The 20,429-nt window shown below is 36.3% G+C and overlaps 1 protein-coding gene and 1 long non-coding RNA gene across 2 annotated transcripts in view; both read right to left on the reverse strand.

The window, feature by feature from the left end:
- The window catches only part of LOC134367271 (uncharacterized), a 68,043-nt gene extending 52,520 nt beyond the window's left edge, over nt 1-15,523 (reverse strand). Inside the window, exons 1-2 of the long non-coding RNA XR_010022394.1 lie at nt 14,684-15,523; nt 12,228-12,315 (exon numbers count right to left, since the gene is read on the reverse strand). This is a non-coding gene — a long non-coding RNA (uncharacterized LOC134367271). The remainder of the gene's footprint in view (nt 1-12,227; nt 12,316-14,683) is intronic.
- Nucleotides 15,524-18,061: 2,538 nt separating this feature from the next.
- NAP1L3 (nucleosome assembly protein 1 like 3) lies at nt 18,062-19,627 on the reverse strand. The gene has a single exon (XM_063084316.1). The coding sequence runs from the start codon at nt 19,625-19,627 to the stop codon at nt 18,188-18,190; it is 1,440 nt and encodes a 479-aa protein (XP_062940386.1). The 3' UTR covers nt 18,062-18,187.
- Between the last annotated feature and the right edge of the window lie 802 nt (nt 19,628-20,429).

A 20,429-nucleotide genomic window follows, 5' to 3' on the forward strand; every position in this document is an offset into this window, starting at 1 on the left:
CCCTAGAAAAAATTCCTACAAATATCTACATTTAGAATTGTACTAAGGTTCATTTGCCTATAAACCTGTGATAGAACTTCAAGACCAGCCAGCTTTATGCAGATTAAATTAATATGTGCACATTATGATTAAAAACTAAACAACAACCTACAGAGTGGGAGAAAATTTTGCTAACTATGCATACAAGGGATTAATATCCAGAATATACATAGAACTCAAGCAATTCTACAGTAAAAAAACAAATAACCCAATTAAAAAATGGTCAAAGGAGCTGAATAGACATTTTTCTAAGGAAGACATACAAATGGCCAACAGGTACATGAAAAAATGCTCAATATCACTAGTCATTAGGGAAATGCAAATTAAAACTACATTGAGATACCACCTCAACCCAGTTAGACTGACTATAATCAAAAAGATAGTGAATAACAAATGCTACAAGGGTGTGGAGAGAAGGAAACACTCCTACACTGTCGGTGGGACTGTAAATTAGTACAACCACTATGGAAAACAGTATGGAGGTTTCTAAAACAACTACAGATAGATCTTCAATATGATCCAGCAATTCCACTCCTGGGTATATACCCAGAAGAATGGAAATCATCATGTTGAAGGGATACCTGCACTCCCATGTTCATCACAGCTCTATTTACAATAGCCAAGACATGGAACCAAACTAAATGTCTATTGATGGATGATTGGATAAGGAAACTGTGGTATATATACACCATGGAATACTACTCTGCCATAAAAAAAAAGAATGAAATACTCCCATTTGAAACAACATGGATGAGCACGGAGAAACTATGTGGACTGAAATAAGCAAAGCACAGAAGGATAAATACCATATGATCTCACTCATATGTGGGAGCTAAAAGAGAAAGTAGGAAGTAAAGAAAGACCAGAGTAGTACGTTGGTCTTGCAGAGGGAGAGAACATTCCTTGGGCTACAATGTGGAGTCAGGGAGGGAAGGGGGAGGGGAGGATAATTTGGTGGGGGACACAGGGTACAAAAGTAATTTCTCATAATGGTATGAATCTGGCCCTCACTTTATGCCATGAGGGGTAACAATCAGCTTTGTATCTCATGAATATTCATAATAAAATAAGTAAAAAAATAAAAAGTTAAAAAATTTTAAAAAACTAAAATCATGTAGTAATAAAGAATTTTTAACAGTAAAACACCAAAAAGTAACGGTGGTTATCTTTGGCATATAGGAGTGTTTGCGTTTTCTCTTTTCTACTTTTCTGTATTTTTCAATTTTTTAAAATGAACAAATATTTCTGTAACACTCAAAAACATATCTTCTCTTTGAAGAAGGATCTAGACTTGAGAATCATTAGCATTTAAGTTATAGATTAAGCTGAGTGTGTAGATGAGATAGTCCATTAGAATAAATTAGATGAAAAATGGCTTAATAGTAACCTTGAAGAACATTAATGTCTAGGAACCCAGGAGGAAAGAAAGCACAGCACAAAAAATTCTGATAATAAGCAGTGAGAGAGGTAGAAGTAGGGATGATTCCTTTCATCTAAACCAGAAGACAAGACATTCAAGAAGGGAAGGATTAAGAATGTCAATTTCCATAGACCAGAAGTCAACTAAAATAAGTACAGGAAATTATCTATGGAATTTTGTATTTCTGGGGTCATTGGCAACATTTCCAAGAGCAGCTTTAGTAGACTAATCGTGGAAGAGGCCAGGCTGTCATGGACTGAAGAGTTAATAGGAAGTAAGGTTAAAATAGAAAATGGTTCCTTTTTTAGAAAATGTGGTGTGTTTTCACTAGAAAGAAGTTGTCACTTAGCAGCTATTTAGCTTACCTCCATGGAAAACAACAGGTATAAATTTCCTCCTTTCTCCTTTAAATTTACAATTAATTTTTAGAATAAAAATATAGTTTTGCTCAGCATGGAAATTATTATGAGGATTACAAGGACAGATTGAATAAAACACAAAAGGGCCTCACACAGGGCCTGATACATAGGAGAAACTGAATTAATGTTGGTTTTCAGAAAGAACTGCATCAAAATAACAATGGTTGTGTTGAAGAAATTATAGTAAGATATTTTTCTTTTCTGTCGTGTCCAATTTTTCTAAAATATAATTTGTTACTTTTATATTTTGATGTTTCTATTTCTCAGAAATGTTAACAAAAAATCTTCACTGGATGTGAAAGCTCAGTTTACTAATGTGAAATCAAGAACTGTGAAATAAAAGCACAGTTTAACTCATTAAGTATTGGAAACTGATAACCTATATAGTCAAAGCACAAATACTTAATATAACAGATTTTAGCATTGAAATATATACAAAAATAAATCTAGTAACATGTCTGATACATAAAAAGTGATTCATAAAGAAATGAACAAGTGAATAAATCTGTGAGTAAATGAAAGTGACAGTGGGAAGTTGAATGAATGACATAATTCTTGAATTTGCATAAAAGCATTACCCAGGAGTCTGTTGGTCTAGTTCTAGTCCTGCCATACAATAAATCATTCAATCTCTCTGCCCCTTTAATATCTCATTTATGAAATGGGGATAATAATAAATACACACTCCTCAGCATGATTTTGAAGATAAACTAATTATTTAAAAAGCACTTTACTCCATGCCTGTGGTAGACTCAAACCCTGGGCATTGACTGGAGAGGAAGAGTGAACAACCAATTCAAGACCCTCTGGAAAGAGCTGGAAGGAAAACCCTTATTCCCAAGGCCTCATGGGATCATGGAAAGGAGGAACTTTCCACTCCTTTTCCCGTAGAGAGAAACATATGGAAAATACACTCTACCCCTTCACTCACTCCTCCCCATGAAGATGTGGAGTGATTTCCTGATTGGTGAGTTGAAGAGAAGAAGCTGAGCATGCTTGGCTCTGTGCTTTCTTGGATCTGATTTTCTGTGGAGGTGCTCTCTGGCATTCAATTTGTCCAGTTGTGACAGTGGCTGGGCCTGAAATTTATCTTCCTCAGCAGTAAAATATTTCAAGGTTCACTATGGCTGCGTATAGAAACCATGTCCTGTCCTCCAGCATTTATCATGCATAGACATTTTCCTTATGATTTAAAAAGAAACTTGGCCCCCACTGTGACTGTTAAGAGGGTGGGAAATCCTATTACAGTAATTGAAAGGTGGAGTCTGGAAGAGGTGATTGGATTATAGGACCATGCCATAGCAAATGGATTAAAAATGGTGGCCACGGGCATGATTCTGAGGGCTTTAGAAAAGGAGTGAATGAGGAGGTTACTCTGCGCTCTCTGCTTCAACCATCTTGCAATGTGAGGCAGGATGAAATATATCATGTTTGCCTGTGCAGACTTTCCAAGCCACATCAAAGCATTCTGCACTGTTCTTCTATAATATATTCTGAGAGTCTTTTTATTCAGTACAGAGCCCAGCACAGAATCCTAAGTGATTAATAGGATTCTCAAGTTCTATCTTTGCTCATGTGTGTTCCCATGTACACCTCATGCACACCCGAATTATTGCATCTATCAGATTTTACTATTTGTTTGCTTGTCTTCCTGCCCCACTGAAAGGTTTTCTTAGAGCAAAGGCAGAATCTTTCTCCACTTTCCATCCCCAAAGCCCAGCCCCATCCATGATATTGGAGAAGTGCTCTACAGATGTTTTCTGTATAGACAATAAGTGACTGAAACTCCCTCCTAGGAAATGCACTTATATTATGTGCTAAAAAGCTGAGATTTAACCATAAAGTGCATTTTATATCTCATATTATAATACTGAATTGGAATTTTACATTAGGTTTTGATTAAAATGACAACAACAAACAGTATAGAAACAGTAATAACAACAACAAACAGCATACAATGAAAAGTATCTACCCATAATAAACCCTGCTTCCTCACTCAACTAATTACTGTTAACAGCTTCTTGTGTATCTTTCCAGGCACTTTTGTATTGCTAGTTTACTTTTCATACATATATTGCTACTTAACTTTTCATACATATATGATTTTTTTCCTGCCTCTCCAATTAGATGCTGAGCTCATTAAGTGCAGGGATTGCAGCATATATTTCATCCATATTCCACATAGCATCTAACTCTGTGTTGGACACCTAGTAAGTACACAATAAAAATAATTGCAGCCATGATGGATCTATTGACTTTGTTAAAAAAAAAAAAAAAAAGACAAATTGCAAGCCTTGGAGAATAATATAAACCAGGGCAACATTTAAGGCCAATTAAAATCTTTAATGAAGTGGTTGAGTAATCCTGGGGTCACAGCACTAAATTAAGATAAATTTTTAAAATTTGAGTAGACAGTCACTCATTCATTTAACAAATTTGTGCAGAGTCAGAACCTGACCATATTCTATGGGATATACAGTAGTACTTTGAATAATAACCTTTGAAGTAAACGTTATTACCTCCATTCTATAGTTGAAAAGACTGAGAATTAGAGAGATTAAGTATTTGCCCATGGTTATGCAATTAGTAGGTGGCCAAACTGGAATTCAAATTTAGACAGTCAGACGCTAAAGTCTATGTGCCTTGAAGGAAGGGAATGGACTTAAGAGTTAGTATAAAGGAAATATTAAAACAGGTTTAGCAATTGGTTGACTTGGGATGTATGTGAAAGAGAAGCAGTCAAAATGATCGTGATGTTTCAAGCCTAAATTTCTCAGGAAATAATTTGAGAAAATTTCCCGATCAGTATTCAAAAACATACATCAATACTGTAAGTCCTTCTCATGCAAATATGAAAACAAAAGTGCTACTTTTATGATTAGTGATTACTTAAATTTAAATTTATGAAACATAATAATCACTGACCAAATAATATTACTTTATTTTCCTTATATCATTCTACTACTCATACAAATATACTAGAATATTTTTATACCAATGATAGTAGATGACTATAATATTCTTGGCTAAAATTCATCTCACTAACAGATTTATAAGAAGGAGATTAACAAATGATGATTCCTTCCACTCAGAGGTTAAAATCTTGCCAGGCTCACACAATCATGACAGGACCAAGTGTACGTCAGTCAAGTATTCTTTCCTGTGAATTCCAAGCATTCAAATCCATGTTAATCGGTGAAGTAGAAATAAAACAGCAGAAAACTGCAGCGGGAGTATAGAGAAGAATTGTCTTATACCAATATACTTTCTGGATCAGAGTAGATACTCTTCAGTTCCTCTTCATATTTAGGCATCCTTTATGTTTTATTAGAGGTTATCCAGTGGTTCTTCTAAAAACTGAATATATAGATCCAAAGTCCAACAAAATTAAAAGAAACGTTACTACAGAGAAATTATAAGAATGCTTTGACTTCCATAGAGACTGCAAGTATGGAACACTGTGCCAGAATGCCTATGTAAGTTCTTATAAAAGCACTTGGTTACCTCTGTCCTATGAAAGAAGCCAGAAGCATCTCACTCAATTGGATAATAATTACTTTCTGGAACACTCTTCCCCTCCATAGTAGGTATCTCTTTGAATATTTCCCTCTAAATATCAAATAGTTTTCCCTTTACTGAATGCCTGTCACTTGCAGAGTTGGTTAAAAGGAAAAAAAGACAAAAAACAGCCAAAGTGCTATTTGATGAGACTTGTTTCTCTGAGATGCTTTTATCTGGAAATTTTCAACTTGAACACAAATCTCTATGCAGATTTGCACTGTAGAGACTTTGAGAAAGATCTTAAGTGCCAACTTTTAGGAAAAGATTCATTTTCTCCCAGTACATACCATAAAATGAAACACTTCTGTGACACAGAATATACTCATCATGAATGCATTAGAGGATTTAGAGAAGATATGTTGTTGTTATTATTATACTATATCTACTCAGCAACACATACCAGATAAAGGATAGTAGTAAAATATTCAGTTGTCTTGAATTGTCATGACCTAGCTCAAGCCTGAGGATGACAAGGGTCCACAGATAAAAATCACAGTGCCACCTTACACCCAGTTGTCTTGGTAGGTCACAGAACATAAGACCTAATGACCACATTCTTTAGTCAAAGTTGATAGTACACAGCAGAAAATATATTTCGACAGATAACATATCTCTAGTGAAATATTTCATGAAAATATTATGCTCAACAGGTATGTTATTCGCCTGCAGAAGACTTCTTATCACAAGATTTCTATATTTTCATGTAAGTGGTCAAACTCGTGTGTGGGGGCTGTCAAATTGATTTTTTTTCAAATAACAATTGGAAATATATTTGAACCTCAAAGTCTAGAAATATGTGTGTTACTAATTCCTAATAAATACTCTAGTGATTTATTAATATGTAAATTCCCTGCCTTCTAACAAGTGTCCTACAATAGACTGTTAAATGATAAGAATATTTTCCCTCTATCTATATATTCAAAATTTAACTATGAAAGTAAATAAAGAGGATAAAGAATACAGTCACAGGGGCATGACCCATAACTCTATATATCCCCTAGTTTTAAAAGTGATTGCCTTACTCAAGATGATATAATAACTGGAGAAGCAGTATTTGAATCCCAGGTATGGTCACTCCAAAGCCCATGGGCATCCTAGTACACCAAGTTGTCTTACAGAGGTTAGGAAAAACATACATTTTAATGGGGCAGGGATTAAACATAGAATTTCAATTCTTAGACAAAATTAATTCAGGCACAAATAGCACATCAATCTCCCAGACTTTTGGTCTTTAAAAATAAAGTAATTTTCTAGGCTTGGTTTATTCAGAGCATGGGTCAATTACCACTCAGTATTGCCAAGATAGAACTTGACAGGTTCACTTGGGAACAGAACAACTTGGGATTCTAATTATCATTTGAATTGTTCCATTTCCTGGGATGGATGTGATCTCTACATTTGAATACCCCAAGCCTGTCACATTTGAAAAATGAAAAATTGAAAATAATCAAAATCAAATGAACCAAAGTCACAAAAACTAATTATTCAAAAATGATAAACATTCTTGAATGTGTAGAGTTCAATAACATTTTGCTAAGAATATACGTGTCTAAGAATAGCAATAAATTTTAAAGCTTATCCATGCATGAATTTTGATTTTTATAAAAACATGAGCTATGATCTACTTGAACAGCTGGAATAGAACATCATTAATAATTTTCTCTTTGCTTAGAAACTCCTAAAGGACAGAGACTGTTTCATGATAGTTGCCTACTTTGAAAAATTGCATTTGCAAGTCCCTCATATTTGACCAAAATTTTTGCGTACAATATCTTAGGTATGCACTTCACAATAATTAAGTTTATAGCTTCTTCTATCATCATAAACTCTTTCTGGTGTTTACCTAGATCCATCTCAGGTTTTAAGAGATTAACTTCATTTATTGAAAACTCATGCTAAGTCTTGCTAATCTGTGTGTGTATTCACCATAGACAGAGGGAAACAAAATGAGCTAGATTTTCCAGATAATCACTTCATATACAGGACTAAGAAAATATATCTTAGAGACCAGGCAACAAGCTGGAAAGAACAGGGATAGAATTTCATTGATCTCCTTAGTCTATTGAATAAATAATACTAATATTAGTACTAATAATAGTTAAAGTTTGTTGATCATTTACTATGTGGCAGAGAACCTGTGATAAGTGTTTTACACATTATCTCAGTTATTCCACACAACTTTGTGAGGCAGGTGCCATTATTATTCCCATTTACTGATGAGAAATCTGGCTTTGGAGAAATTAAACTAAGTTACTTCACATATCTTAACCTTGACTTTAGGTCTGTCTGACTCCTAAACCAGTTTTCTCACATATATGTGTAGCAGAGGCATAATCAGAGAATAACATATGGCAATAAAAAAAAAAAAAACTTGTTTATTTATGCTTTCTTCAGTGAGAAAAATTGCCAACTAAATCAAAGAGTTGTTTTCCAAGAAGGATGCTAGAGAATGGGCCAAATTTTGTTAAAGAAATTAGAATTTCCTGAAAAATACAAAATAACCAGTGAGTGGAAGGCTACTCCTTATGTAGTGGTAGAGAAACTGGGGCTTTAACGCACGCACACACACACACACACACACACACACACACACACACACACCCACACACACACGCACATTAAAGCCTTCCTTATAAGGATGGGAGATATTGGGCCTCTAAGAGTCACTGAGGGTAGATTCTCTCAGAAGGGTAGTTTTAGGCTGCAGGTTCTATAAGGATTATGAAAGAGAAAAAGAGTTTTTCCAAGGTGGAGTAGGAGTGGGAGTTTTTCCAAGTTGGAGTAGGGGTTGGAGGAGGAGTTAGTGTGATGAGAAAGTAGGATACTTGTTGTATTAGTCAGGGTTCTCTAGAGAAACAGAACCCATAGAAGATACATAAGAAAGGGAGAAGGAGAGATTTATTATAAGGAGTTGGCTCATCTGATTATGGAGGCTTGCAAGTCCCAAGATCTTCAGTCAGCAAGCTGGAGACCTAGAAGAGCTAAAGGTATAGTTCCAGTCTGCAGGTTGGCAAGCTTGAGACCCAGGAAGAACCAATGATTGAGTTCGAGTCTGAAGGAAGAAAAAAATCAATGTCCCAGCTCAAAGGCAGTCAAGTAGGAAGAGTTCTCTCTTACTTGAGGGAGGGAGGGTCAGCCTTTTTGTTTTATTCAGGCCTTCAAGTGATTGGATGAGGCTCACCCACATAAGGGAAGGCAATTTGCTTTACTTAGCTTACCAATCCAAATGTTAATTTCATCCAAAATCACTCTCAAAGGCAAATCCAGAATAATGTTTGACCAAATACCTGGGCATCTCATGGCTCAGTCAAGTTGACACATAAAATTAATGACTATACTCATTATACTGGTTATACGTCATTAAATTGATGATTGTTAGAACTAATCCTCTTAAGACAACACTCCTGGGGCAGGCAGGAAATGTCTGTGTGGGAAATTTGAAACAGCTGACTAACAGATACATATTCTTACACAAGACTGATAAAATCAACAAAGATTACAGAATAATAAAAGATAGGTAGAAAAACAAAAGATAGACTAAACTAGGAAACCTACACAAAAAGAAGAAAAACCAATTTCAAGAAAAAAGAAAGACTATCAAATACTAAGTTAAACATACTGTCATGTCAAAGGTCACTATTTATCATTATTTTGCAATTCAATAATGAAAAGAGAGTAACAATAAAGCAGCAAATTTTCCATTACTATATTTAAGAAGTGCTCTGTTCCTAGAATTATACCTTTACACTTGCTTTACATCTAAAATTTTAATAAATTGGACAGGTCAATCTGTATCTGTGTTATACAAGTTCACAAAGAAGAATCAGCATTATATAGACGGCAATTTAATGTCAGTGTCCTTTAGTAGAAAAACTAGTTTTAAAATCTTATGAGCTTCACCCAAAGAGAGAAAAGTCTACAGACAACAAAAACAGCAATAAGGAAATAAATAACTTATTTAAAAAATAGAATTGCAATCTGAAAATGAAATTAAGAAAACAATTCAATTTACTACAATAGCATCAAAAAGAATAAAATACTTATGAAAAAACTTAACCAAGGAAGCACAATACATGTATGATGAAACTACAAAACACTGCTTAAAGAAATTAAAGAAATTCTAGATAAATGGAAAGACATCCCACATTTATGGACTGGAAGACTTAATATTGTTACTATGGCAACACTCCTCAAATTCATCTACAGATTCAAAGCAATCCCTATCAAAATCCCAGCTGCCTTTTTTTTTTTTGGCAAAAATTTGACAAACTGATCCTATAATTCATAGAGAAATTCAAAGGAACCAAAATAGCCAAAAGTTGGAGCACTCACATTTTCTGATTTGAAAACAAAGCTACAATAATCAAGACTATGTGGTACTAGCATAGGGAAAGACATACAAATCAATGGAAGAAAATAGAGAATCCAGAAATAAACCCTCAAATTTACACTCAATTGATCTCTGGCAAGGTTGCCAAGACAATTCAATAGAGAAAAATTAGACTTTTCAACAAACTGGATACCCACATGTAAAAGAATCCCTACCTCACACAATACACAAAATTAAACCTACACGAACCATAGCCCTAAATGTAAAATCTGTGACTCTAAAACTCTTAAAAGAAAACATAAGTGTAAATCATCGTGACCTTGGATTAAGCAATCATTTCTTAGCTATGACACCAAATCACAAGCAACAAAAGAAAAAAAATAGTTAACTGTAGTTAGTCAAAACTAAAAACTTTTGTTCCTCAAGGGACACCATCAAGAAAGTGAAAAGACAGCCAATAGAATGGTAGAAAATTTTTGCAACGTATATCAAATAAAGGGACTTGTATCCAGAATATGTGAAGAACTCTTACAACTTACCAGTAAAAAGATAAATAACCCAAATAAAAAGTGGACAAAGAATCTGAATAGACATTTCTTTAAAGAAGATTAAAAAAAATTATCAATAAGCAGGTGAAAAGATACGTAATCTTATTAGTGATGGGGGAAATGTAAATCAAAACCACAATGAGATATCACTTCACATCACTAGGATGACTATAATAAAAAAGACAGAAAATAACAAGTGTTAGGAAGGTCATCAAGAAATTGGAACTCTCAGTGGAAATGTAAAATGATGCAGTGCTTTGGAAAACAGTCTGGCAGTTCCTCAAAAGGTTAAACATAGAGTTATCATATGACCCAGCAATTCTACTCCTAGGTTTATTTATACCCAAGAGAAATGAAAACATATGTCCACATGAATTATTCATAAGAGCCAAAAAGCGAAAACAACCCAGATGTCATCAACTGGTGAATGGATAAACAAAATATGGTATATCAATGCAATGGAATATTACGGGGCCATTTAATAGAGCAAAGTATTAATACATGCCACAATGCAAATGAACCTGGGAAACATGCTAAATTAAAGAAGCCAATCACAAAAGGTCATATTTCATATTATTCCATTTATATGAAATGTCAAGAATAGGATATCTGTAGAAATAGGAAGTAGATTAGTGTTTGCCTAAGACTGAGGGGTAAGTGTGAGAGACTGGGGGGAAATGGGGAGTGACAGCTAATGGGTACAGGTTTTCTTTATGGGGTAATAAAAATGTTGATTTTGGTGATGGTTACACAACTCTGTGAATATGCTAAAAACTATTATACTGTATACCTTAAAGGTAAATTGTAATGTTTGTGAATTATATCTCGATAAAGCTGTCGCTCTTATTTTCAAAATAATAAAAAAGAAAAATAATTGAAAGATCACTTTTGTGGGTAAGAGGAGGAAGAGAAGTTCTTGATTTTTCCTCTATGATCATGTGAAGGGGAGTGAGGGACAGTAGAGAGGAGAAGTGCTGGTTTGTTTTACTTCAGTATTATTTAAAATAGAAAGTCAAACTTGTCTCAGGGATGTAACAACTGTCGAAAACATCCAATTACTGACAAAAGAACTTGAAATCTTAATGTAAAGAATTTTAAAAAGGTATGTTCAACATCAAAATTTATTCTATTTTGATTTCTATGCTTGGAATGTTTGAATTTTTCAAGCATTGTCTTCCAGTGAGGGCGCTGCCGCTAATTTATATTGTATCTTATAAAGACATAGCAATTTCTGTTGGATAATCATTTCCTCAGCTGGGATTTTAGAACCAGATTAATTTGATTTATAAACTTATCTTACCCAATTTAGAAATAAAAATCCTCCCTGTCTAAAACTTCTAATTCATCTCTCCAGATTACAGTACACTTACTTATGCCAAAAGAAAAAAAAATGGTATAGAAAAGCAGTAGCCAAGCCAAAGTTGACTTAACCATCTGTCCAGGAAGTCAAAAGCAAGACAGCATGTGAAAAGAGAAGAGAGAAAAGAATGAAAGTAGACAAAGCTAGAGAGAAAGTAGAACACTAGAGAAAGTGAGAGAAACAAACTAAAATAAACAGACTCGGAGAAACAGAGAGGCAGCTGAAAAGATGGTTTAGGCCCAGCAATTTAAAATCCTTTTGTGGATTAACAGAAGGAAATTCACATACTCCACATATATCTGAATAATCCAGACTGAGAAATGTGTTACTGCAATAGTTATATATGGAACATAGTGGCTAGATCACCACAGAAACCTTCTAACTGGAGGCATGTCACTGAGCATGGTGGCCTGTAACTCATGGTGACATTGTAACTCATAAAGCTTGCAATGCTAAGGGTTGAAGAAGGAGAGAACACCATAAACTGAGGGGAGAAACGGCCTCCAAAAGAAGACATGACAATTTGGAGAGAGAATGATATAAGACAAACCTGAATTGAAGCTTCTGTGATGCACAAGCTCTTTTCCTCCCACCTCTTTACACAGCTCACTTCAGCGAACGGCTGTCCCCATTCAAAGCTGAAAAGAAAAGACATAATGACTAAGCACAGATAATTTAAAAGAAGCAAAATAGCATTAGCCAAAGGCAGACAAGGGGGGAAAACTGAGAAACAGACTTTTCAGAAGTATTCAGAAACTATTTAACAAACTTTAAAACTTTACTGAAGGAGGGCTGACCAATTAGTTCAGTTGGTTACAGCGGGGTGCTGATAACACCAAGGTCAAGGATTTAGATCCCCATGCTGGCGAGCTACCAATAAATAAATAAAACTCTACTGAAGGATATAAAAAAACTTGATTAAATGGAAAGACACACCTTTTCCGTTTGATAAGAAGACTGAATAATATGAAGTTGTTGATTCTCTGTAAACTGATCTATAAATTCAAACAAACCCAATTAAAATAGCAATAGGTTTTGATGGGCAGAGGAAGGATTTGACAAAAAGTGATACTGCAATTCATTTTGGGAAAAAAAAATAGGTGAAAAATCCAAGAAAATCATAAAAAACTAGTTTTATGAGGAACTATTCTTACCAGATATAAAAATGTGTACGAGAAATTTATGTTTTAAATGATTTATACTAGCACAAGACTAATACCTCTGAACAGAAGAGCCCAGGAATAGGCCCCAAAATATAAGGGAATGAATTGGATAATACACTCAGTATTCAATAAACATCATTGAAACAACTAAAAAACATAAATAGCTACCCTGATCTTTACATTAAAATTATTCCAGAAAGATTAAAGCTTTAAATGAAACTATAAGAGTACTAGAAGAAACATGAGCAATTTAAAAATAATGATCTTCGTGTGGAAAGACCTTTCTAACCCAAATACCCAAACTCCATAATTTAAAAAAAAAAAAGAGAGAGAGAAATGTGACTATGTTAAAATTAAAACTCTTCTGCAGGGGGAAAAAACTGAACAAAACAAAAAGGAAAAAATGTCTGCAACATATGAAACATTTTTTTCTTAATTCAAAGACTGTTCTTACAATTAGTAATCAAATAGAAAAAGATGGCTATAGCCTAAATGCCCATCATAAGGACCTGATGAAAACTATATGGTATATCCATTTAATGTATGTTAAAAGGAATGAAAATTTACATGCACTGATATAGAATGGTCTCCAAAATATAATAAATGAAAAATGAAAGGTACAGAATAGCAGTTATGCTAATACACATATAGATACAGATATTTATTTTTCATATAAAGTATGATTATCTTTGAGCATAGAATTATTTAAAATTATTTTTAGACTTTTCAGTATATCTTCCAAACTTTCTACAGTGAACACATTTTACAATCAGAAAATGTAAGAAAATAATGTGATAACTTTCAGTGAAGCATAGTGCAAAGAAAATATATTTGATCATCTTGGTTTATATAACTGAGGAGTAAAAGATGAGAAAAACACTTGCAAACACTAACTTTTACTAACACCACTATGAGAAATAACTTCATTATGATTATTTTTCTTTATAAATCCCTCTGTCATGCAAAGTTCAAAATCAAGAGAATTTATATTAATGTGTTCCTGAAAATTCTTAATTCTATGTTACTTTATCCAAGTGGTAAAATTTTGCAATGTACTATCACATAATAAATAAGTCACATTTTAGAGCAAAATAATGACATATCTGGTGCTAGTTGACTTAACCCCTTCCTGCTTGTAAGCCGGAGGCAAAACAAACTGAATTGGTTCTTCGAGTATATTTTTTTCCCAAGTAAATGCTAGCTCCAGTGAAGAGTCCTGATCATTTTCAGTCACTCTCTAATAGCTGTATGACATAAAGACATCATAAGAACTAAACTACATAGTAATGAATATAAACGCTTTAGAGAACTTGCTGCTGTTCTACATCTCTTGAAGAAATGTATACTTCCAAATGCTATGTTTTAATACATTAACATTCCATTTTTTTGACATTTTAAAACTATACTCTACAAAAACACAAAACATGCAATTTTAAGTAATGCATAATAGTGCTGAAGTTATTATACTGAAGGTTACACGCTCTGCTTCACCAAATCATGTTGTTTTCTGAACTCAGAAGTTCAAAGTATTTTCCAGATCTTTTAAAACTCAGCTTTCTCATCTCAAATACTGTAGTTGGGGTCACGATCTCAGTGGGCGTTTCAGTTTGCTCTCATACTGGGTTTGCACAGACTCTCATGTTTTGGGTAATTCTCATCTTTGAATTAGAAAGGTATGTTAAGTTCCAGCAATTACGAAGTTATAAAAAAATGACTATTTTCCCCCATGGGTTTCACTTTCAAGCACTGTAACATTTCAAGAGAAATAAAGAACTAAAAGAAATAAATGGCTTTGGGAACTTGTTCGGTTTGGGTTAGAGTGTTCCATTTAAAATGCGATTACCTTGGCTTTTGGAGAGGTGTTCTTCATTTCCCTCTGATCTACCTGACATCCTTTGCAAACCTCAATTTTCGAACATTTAAAGAGAAAGGGGTTAAGAAACTTCATTTTAACATTAGCTCCTATCTTCTTTACCACCTTAGTCTTGAAATATTCGTTTTGTTCAAATGACATATAAATGCACAACTTTATGAAGTCAGCATATACTCAGTACTTCAAAGTTGTTTTTTGGGGGGGTGTTTTTTGTTCTTTGGGTTTTTTCTAAATCCTTTTTCTCCTTTTCACTCTTTGCCCCTCTTTTTCTCAACTTTACCAGTCGTCTCAGAATCTGGATCCTCATCACTTTCACGACGTTCAGTTTGTAATCTGTAGGCACAAACCCACGTTGTCCGCATACATGAGCCGCTGGGCTCAAACACCTCATCATTGAGCATTTATGCTTTTTAAAACACAATTCCTGATGAAATTCGGTTTCTATTTAACATCGTCCCTGAAGCTTTTAGAGGACAAATACACCGGTATCGAAAGACGGTGCGCGCAACCTCCAGGACCCTCGCACTCTCGGCGGCAGAGTGAGGTACTTGCATCATTTGACGGTGTTTTCAGTTTCTTCACTCAGCTCAAGTTTCTTGCATTATCTCTTCTTCAGCATCTGCTGCTGCTGCTTACGAGTCCCTTGTTACCTGAGTCTGCCATATTAAACGAAAAGAGCAAACGTTTAGAGTGACTACTAGTCGCCCAACTCAGGACAGGAATGAACTCATTAATTAGGAGGTGGCGGCGACTGCAGAGAAAGAGGAGGCGGCGGCGACCTCTTCGGTTGGGTGGGGAGCAGCCGCGAAAAGGGCAGCCGGCCTTAGTTTTGAGTCACAGAGAAAGGAAAAGCTCATCAGAAGGAATACGCAGAAAACCCTGTTAAGCACTTCTCACGCCCCCCACCCCTTGCCAATTAGCTTCGGTCCTAGCCGGCGTCTCCTTCTGACATCATTCATTGGCTGAGCGGTGTGATGGACAAACATCCAGTCCAATGAATGTGCCAGCACAACGGGTTTCCCGCCTCTACTCACCATTCTCAACCTGAGAGAGGGTTGAAGCATCCAGCAGAGACAGCCTGCATTTCCGGAATCCTAACTTTACTAATGCACAAAGCCTTAGCACCTGTCTCCCTCCCCCGTTCCTAGGCTTAAACTTAAAAGTTAAAAATAGTCGTAGCAGTAAGCTCTTTCCAATTAGCTTCTCTTACACCCGCCCAACTTGAAGTCAACTGGTTTTAGACAAGAATTTATGATAAAACCTTATCAAGAGACGGGCTGGGAGAAAATACACCAATGTAAAAACAGGGCATATCTTAGTGTAGTGTGCCTCTGAGTGACTACTTTTTGTGTTTCTGCTTCTATTTTTCAACTATTCTATAATGGCATGCTTTCCTTTAATATGGAAACTGCAGACAGGGAAGGTGCTAAATACTTTGGTAAGAGTTTTAAGATGCAATAAGGGTATTGGATTCCATGTAGAAGTTTTAAGTGTTCTGCTATTTGTGATGTTTGGCAAGCACAGTATATATTCAATTTGGAGACCTACACAGCCATAAGCCATGTACATCATATCTATTATAGTCTGTTTTGGCTCTGGCATATAAGTAAATCTGCCATATCCATTCTTGATGGATGCAGAAATTTCGGAATTAAAACAGAGGCACTCTCAAAAGTGTAGTGGTATGGCTAAAAGCAATAGTTTGCTTCTTGATGTTGCATAAATCACAGACAACCTAAATATCCAAACACACATGACTGGTTAAATATAGTAAGGTCATGGGTTGTAATAGTTTTACATTTTATATACTTGGGGGGGGGCTATTGTCAAGCAAGATACTAAACTATATATGGTGAGATTTGGGAAGACTATTAGGTAATTTTATGCCTAAGACTCAGAAATTCTCAAAACCTGTATTCATTCTACTACAGTTCCTTCCTGTAAGGTATTAACGGAAAATATATGTGGGCCAGGAAATGGCAAATGTGAAATAAGATAGCACTTTATTATTTGCTGTGCTTGTGCCTTTATGCCAAGTGCAAAGCTCTCTGGTAAACTGAGTTTAAGGGGCCTCTTCTTTACACTAATCTCAGCCCAAACTCTGAGGATCTAATTACCCTGAGACCAGCTGCATGGTGCAGGAGACGTGAGATCATGAAGTCACCTGTAAGAAAAAATGAGCCATGGTAGTGTGACCTCCTCCCAAGCCAAGGTGGAGGGTGAACAGGGGCATGTAAAAACAGCTTATATAGATGGCCTTTCAGGGTGAGGGCATTCCTGCCCTTCTCCCCCACCCCTATCCAGTCCCCCTCTCCCAACCCCTCCCCCTCTCATTCCTTCCATTTCTCACCCTTCTCCCCACCCTCTTCTCCTCCCTCCTCTACTTTGACTTTCCTTCTTTTCCCCTCTTCTCCCTCCCTTGTCCTCTTCCTCCTCCCCTGTCCCATTCCTCTCGAATAACTTACATGTGTAGAAGAGCTAAGATCTGGGAAATATATCAGAATGTTAATAATAGTTATCTTTTTTTGAATTTTCTTTTTTCCCAATATTCTCTACTTTTTTCTAAAACACATTTTTTATAATTAGAAGAAAATGCAAGATTTTTATAGCATGACACACTTTATTTGACATTTATTTATTTTAGGTTGCAGTAAAAGAACATAAAAAAAGTATCAAATGATGTAAAGTGATCACTTTCAGTGAAAGGCAAAGTAGAACATATTACAAAGAAAATGTGGTATCTTCAGTTTACAATTACACACTATAAGGAAACTTTTCTTAAAATACTATGTCATATTAACACCAAAGTGGTAAACAATATTATGACTAAATTTATAGACCACTATGTCACATAAACAAGCTCACAGTTGTATCAAATGTGATCTTGACAGACATTCTTAAATGTATGCTAATCTTTTTTTCAAGCAGTCAAGTTTCAGAATGCACAGTTTTCGTTAGTATAAGTACTGTATTTCTACAGCAAAGTAATCAAGTAATAAAGGCACAGCTAGTGCAAGCAGATTTAAACCCTTAGTCTTCTGGGCTGGAAAAAGAAAAAGAAAAAAAAAAAAAAAAAAAAAACCCACCAAAAAACACTTGCACTGGTACTTCAGGAATTTTGTTTTTTCCAAGCAAATATTTGTCTCAGTTAACAATTCTGACAGTTTTCACAGCTACAATCTAATAGGAACATGACAAAAGGACTTCACAAAAATCAACTCTGTAGCACCAAACTAACATGCTTTAGATAATGGACAGCAGTTTACATATTTTGAAGAATGTTACACTACAACAGGCTAGATAGAATAAACTGATACTCAGACACTTTAAGACAATTTTTTTTAAACAAAGTACCAAAAGAATATGAAAACACAAGACTGTAAGGAATGTTCAGGTTATATGGCAGGTTTTCTTTTTTTTCTTTTTTCAAGGCTATATGAACCTGCTTCACTTCTGCTTGAATTTTTAAGATTCTTAAAAATCTTTCAGACAGCTTCTTTTGTATGTACAGTATTTCCTGTTCCCATAATCTCTGTCATCCTGATAGTAGGTATTGTTGACTTCTCCTGTATAGTAATAGATTGACTTCAGGATGACATTATCATGTAAAATTTGACCAATTTCATAGTCCTCATCAAGGATAGCATCTTCTCGTGGCTCCAGCTTTCCAATCTTAGGAATCTCAGGAGGGCTAAAGAAATTGAAGAATGATGCATTAGGAACTACTCTTGGCTGGATTTCAATTTCTCCAGTAGCAGTTGTGCGGCTCTGGGTGGTTGTCACAGTAACATCCTTTCCCCTTCTCCAATCTATCTTGCAGCCTTTGCAATCTTCAATTTCCCATCCCCAAGAGAAGAAGGGATCGTTGTGATCTGGTTTGGACTTTATTATGTATGTCTTCATCAGCACCTCATTTCTGAAGTATGGATTGGGTAGAAAATGAAATTCAAAGGTGTAACTTATAGGCTGGCCAGGTTTTGAGAACTTCAGGCTGACATCGGACAAGAACTTCAGAATGGGCTCATCATACTTCTGAATCATAGGCCCGAGCTTGTCAACATTCTTTAAAACAATCATCCAATAGTTAGGAATGCCTTTAGGATCTTCTCTTTTAGGCTTTCCCTTCCGAGCTCTTTTAAGATTAACTCTTTCTTTAAGACTTTCCTCAGGAACTCTTTTATGAGCCTCTCTTATTGCAGCCCTTGCCTTAGCCTCTGTTGCTTTAGGCTGTTCTTTACCTTCTGCCTTTCCCTGGGGGACTTCTTTGGGATCTTCTTTTACCTCAGGCGTTACCTCCATCCAATCAATAGAATCAGCATTTTCCCTAGCATTTTCTTGAGGAACCTCCTTTTCTTCAGACTTTACCTCCGGTTTTTCTTTGGGGGCTCTTTCTTCCTCACTCTCTAAGGGAGGCACTTCACTGGGGATGTCATCCTGAACCTTCTCATCATTGCTGAACTCCTCATCCTCTGAATTCCATTCACATTCTTCTTCTGTAGGCTCATATTCTGCATTGATGATTTGAAATCGCTTATCACATAGAGGTTTATTGAGTTCAGCATATTTTCGTTCAAGATCATGAATTGCCTTTAAGAACAGGGCATCTACCTTGTCACATTCATCTTGAATATTTCTGAGCGCCTGCACGCGATTTCTCACTGCCTGAGGCAGCCTATCCACGAAATTTGTACACGACGGAGCCCGCCGCGCCCTTCTGGAAGGCTCAGGCCCCCTCCTCTTTCTATATATGCAGCTGCAACTACTGCTGCTGCCGCTGCTGCTGCAACTAGTGCTGCTGCTAGAGCTACTGCTGTCAGATTCTTCCCCGGAATCACTAGCCGAACTAGCCATCTCCTCTTCAGCCACCCCCTGGGCGGCAGGTTCCAAAACCATTTTAAAATTTGCTTCTGCCATGTGGCAAGCCCGCAAAGCTCTTAAGGTGGTGCCTCCCGCAGAGACCGCGCGCCCGGAGATGGGCAGAAAATGACTCACGGATGCTTGAGTGGCGGCGGCCGAGGTCCAGGCTGCGGAGGTGTCAGTAGCAGCTCAGGGCGGGGCGATGGCAGTGTCAGTAGAGGCCTGACCGAGAGCAGCTGCGATAAGGCCTCTCTCTGCTGCAGCGGCGAAGGACCGAGGCGTGCCGCAGCCGAATGGCGAAGTACGAGACCCCAGTATCTCCTCTCGGTTTAGACCGCGAGCCCCCCTCCCCTTGCAGTCAGACCTCCAGTTAATTTCGTTCCCAGTGTGCCTTTAGTTCGCTCCTCATTTGCTGGACGAACTTGATTGATAAACCCTGCGCCCAATGAATGGCCAAAAGCCACGGGCTCCCCCTGGCTCCGCCCACCTTCCCAGACGCTCCTTGGTGACTGAAGCACGCACCCGTGGAAGGCGATTTTTTTCCCCTCAAAATTTTATCTTTATAGTTTTATAATTCAAAAAAAGCGTATACATGAGGTAAAAATACCAGGCCTAGTTCCTAACAAGGGAAGAAGAGGAAGTGTCTTCCTTCTCCCATTCGCCCATCCTGAATTCACGTTTGGTTTTTCACGGGCCTCTTGACAAAAACCTGTTTTTTAAAAAATTGGATGAAAATGCTCTAAATGGCGTCATTGGGTAGTGTGACTGGATGATTCGGGGGAAAAAAATTTTTTTTCTCTGAATATTCTATGAGCATGTATTTTTTACACTGGGAAGAAAAGGGGAGTCGTTTATTGGC

This window comes from Cynocephalus volans, chromosome X, assembly GCF_027409185.1.
Source record: "Cynocephalus volans isolate mCynVol1 chromosome X, mCynVol1.pri, whole genome shotgun sequence".
Taxonomy (NCBI): Eukaryota; Metazoa; Chordata; class Mammalia; order Dermoptera; family Cynocephalidae; genus Cynocephalus; species Cynocephalus volans.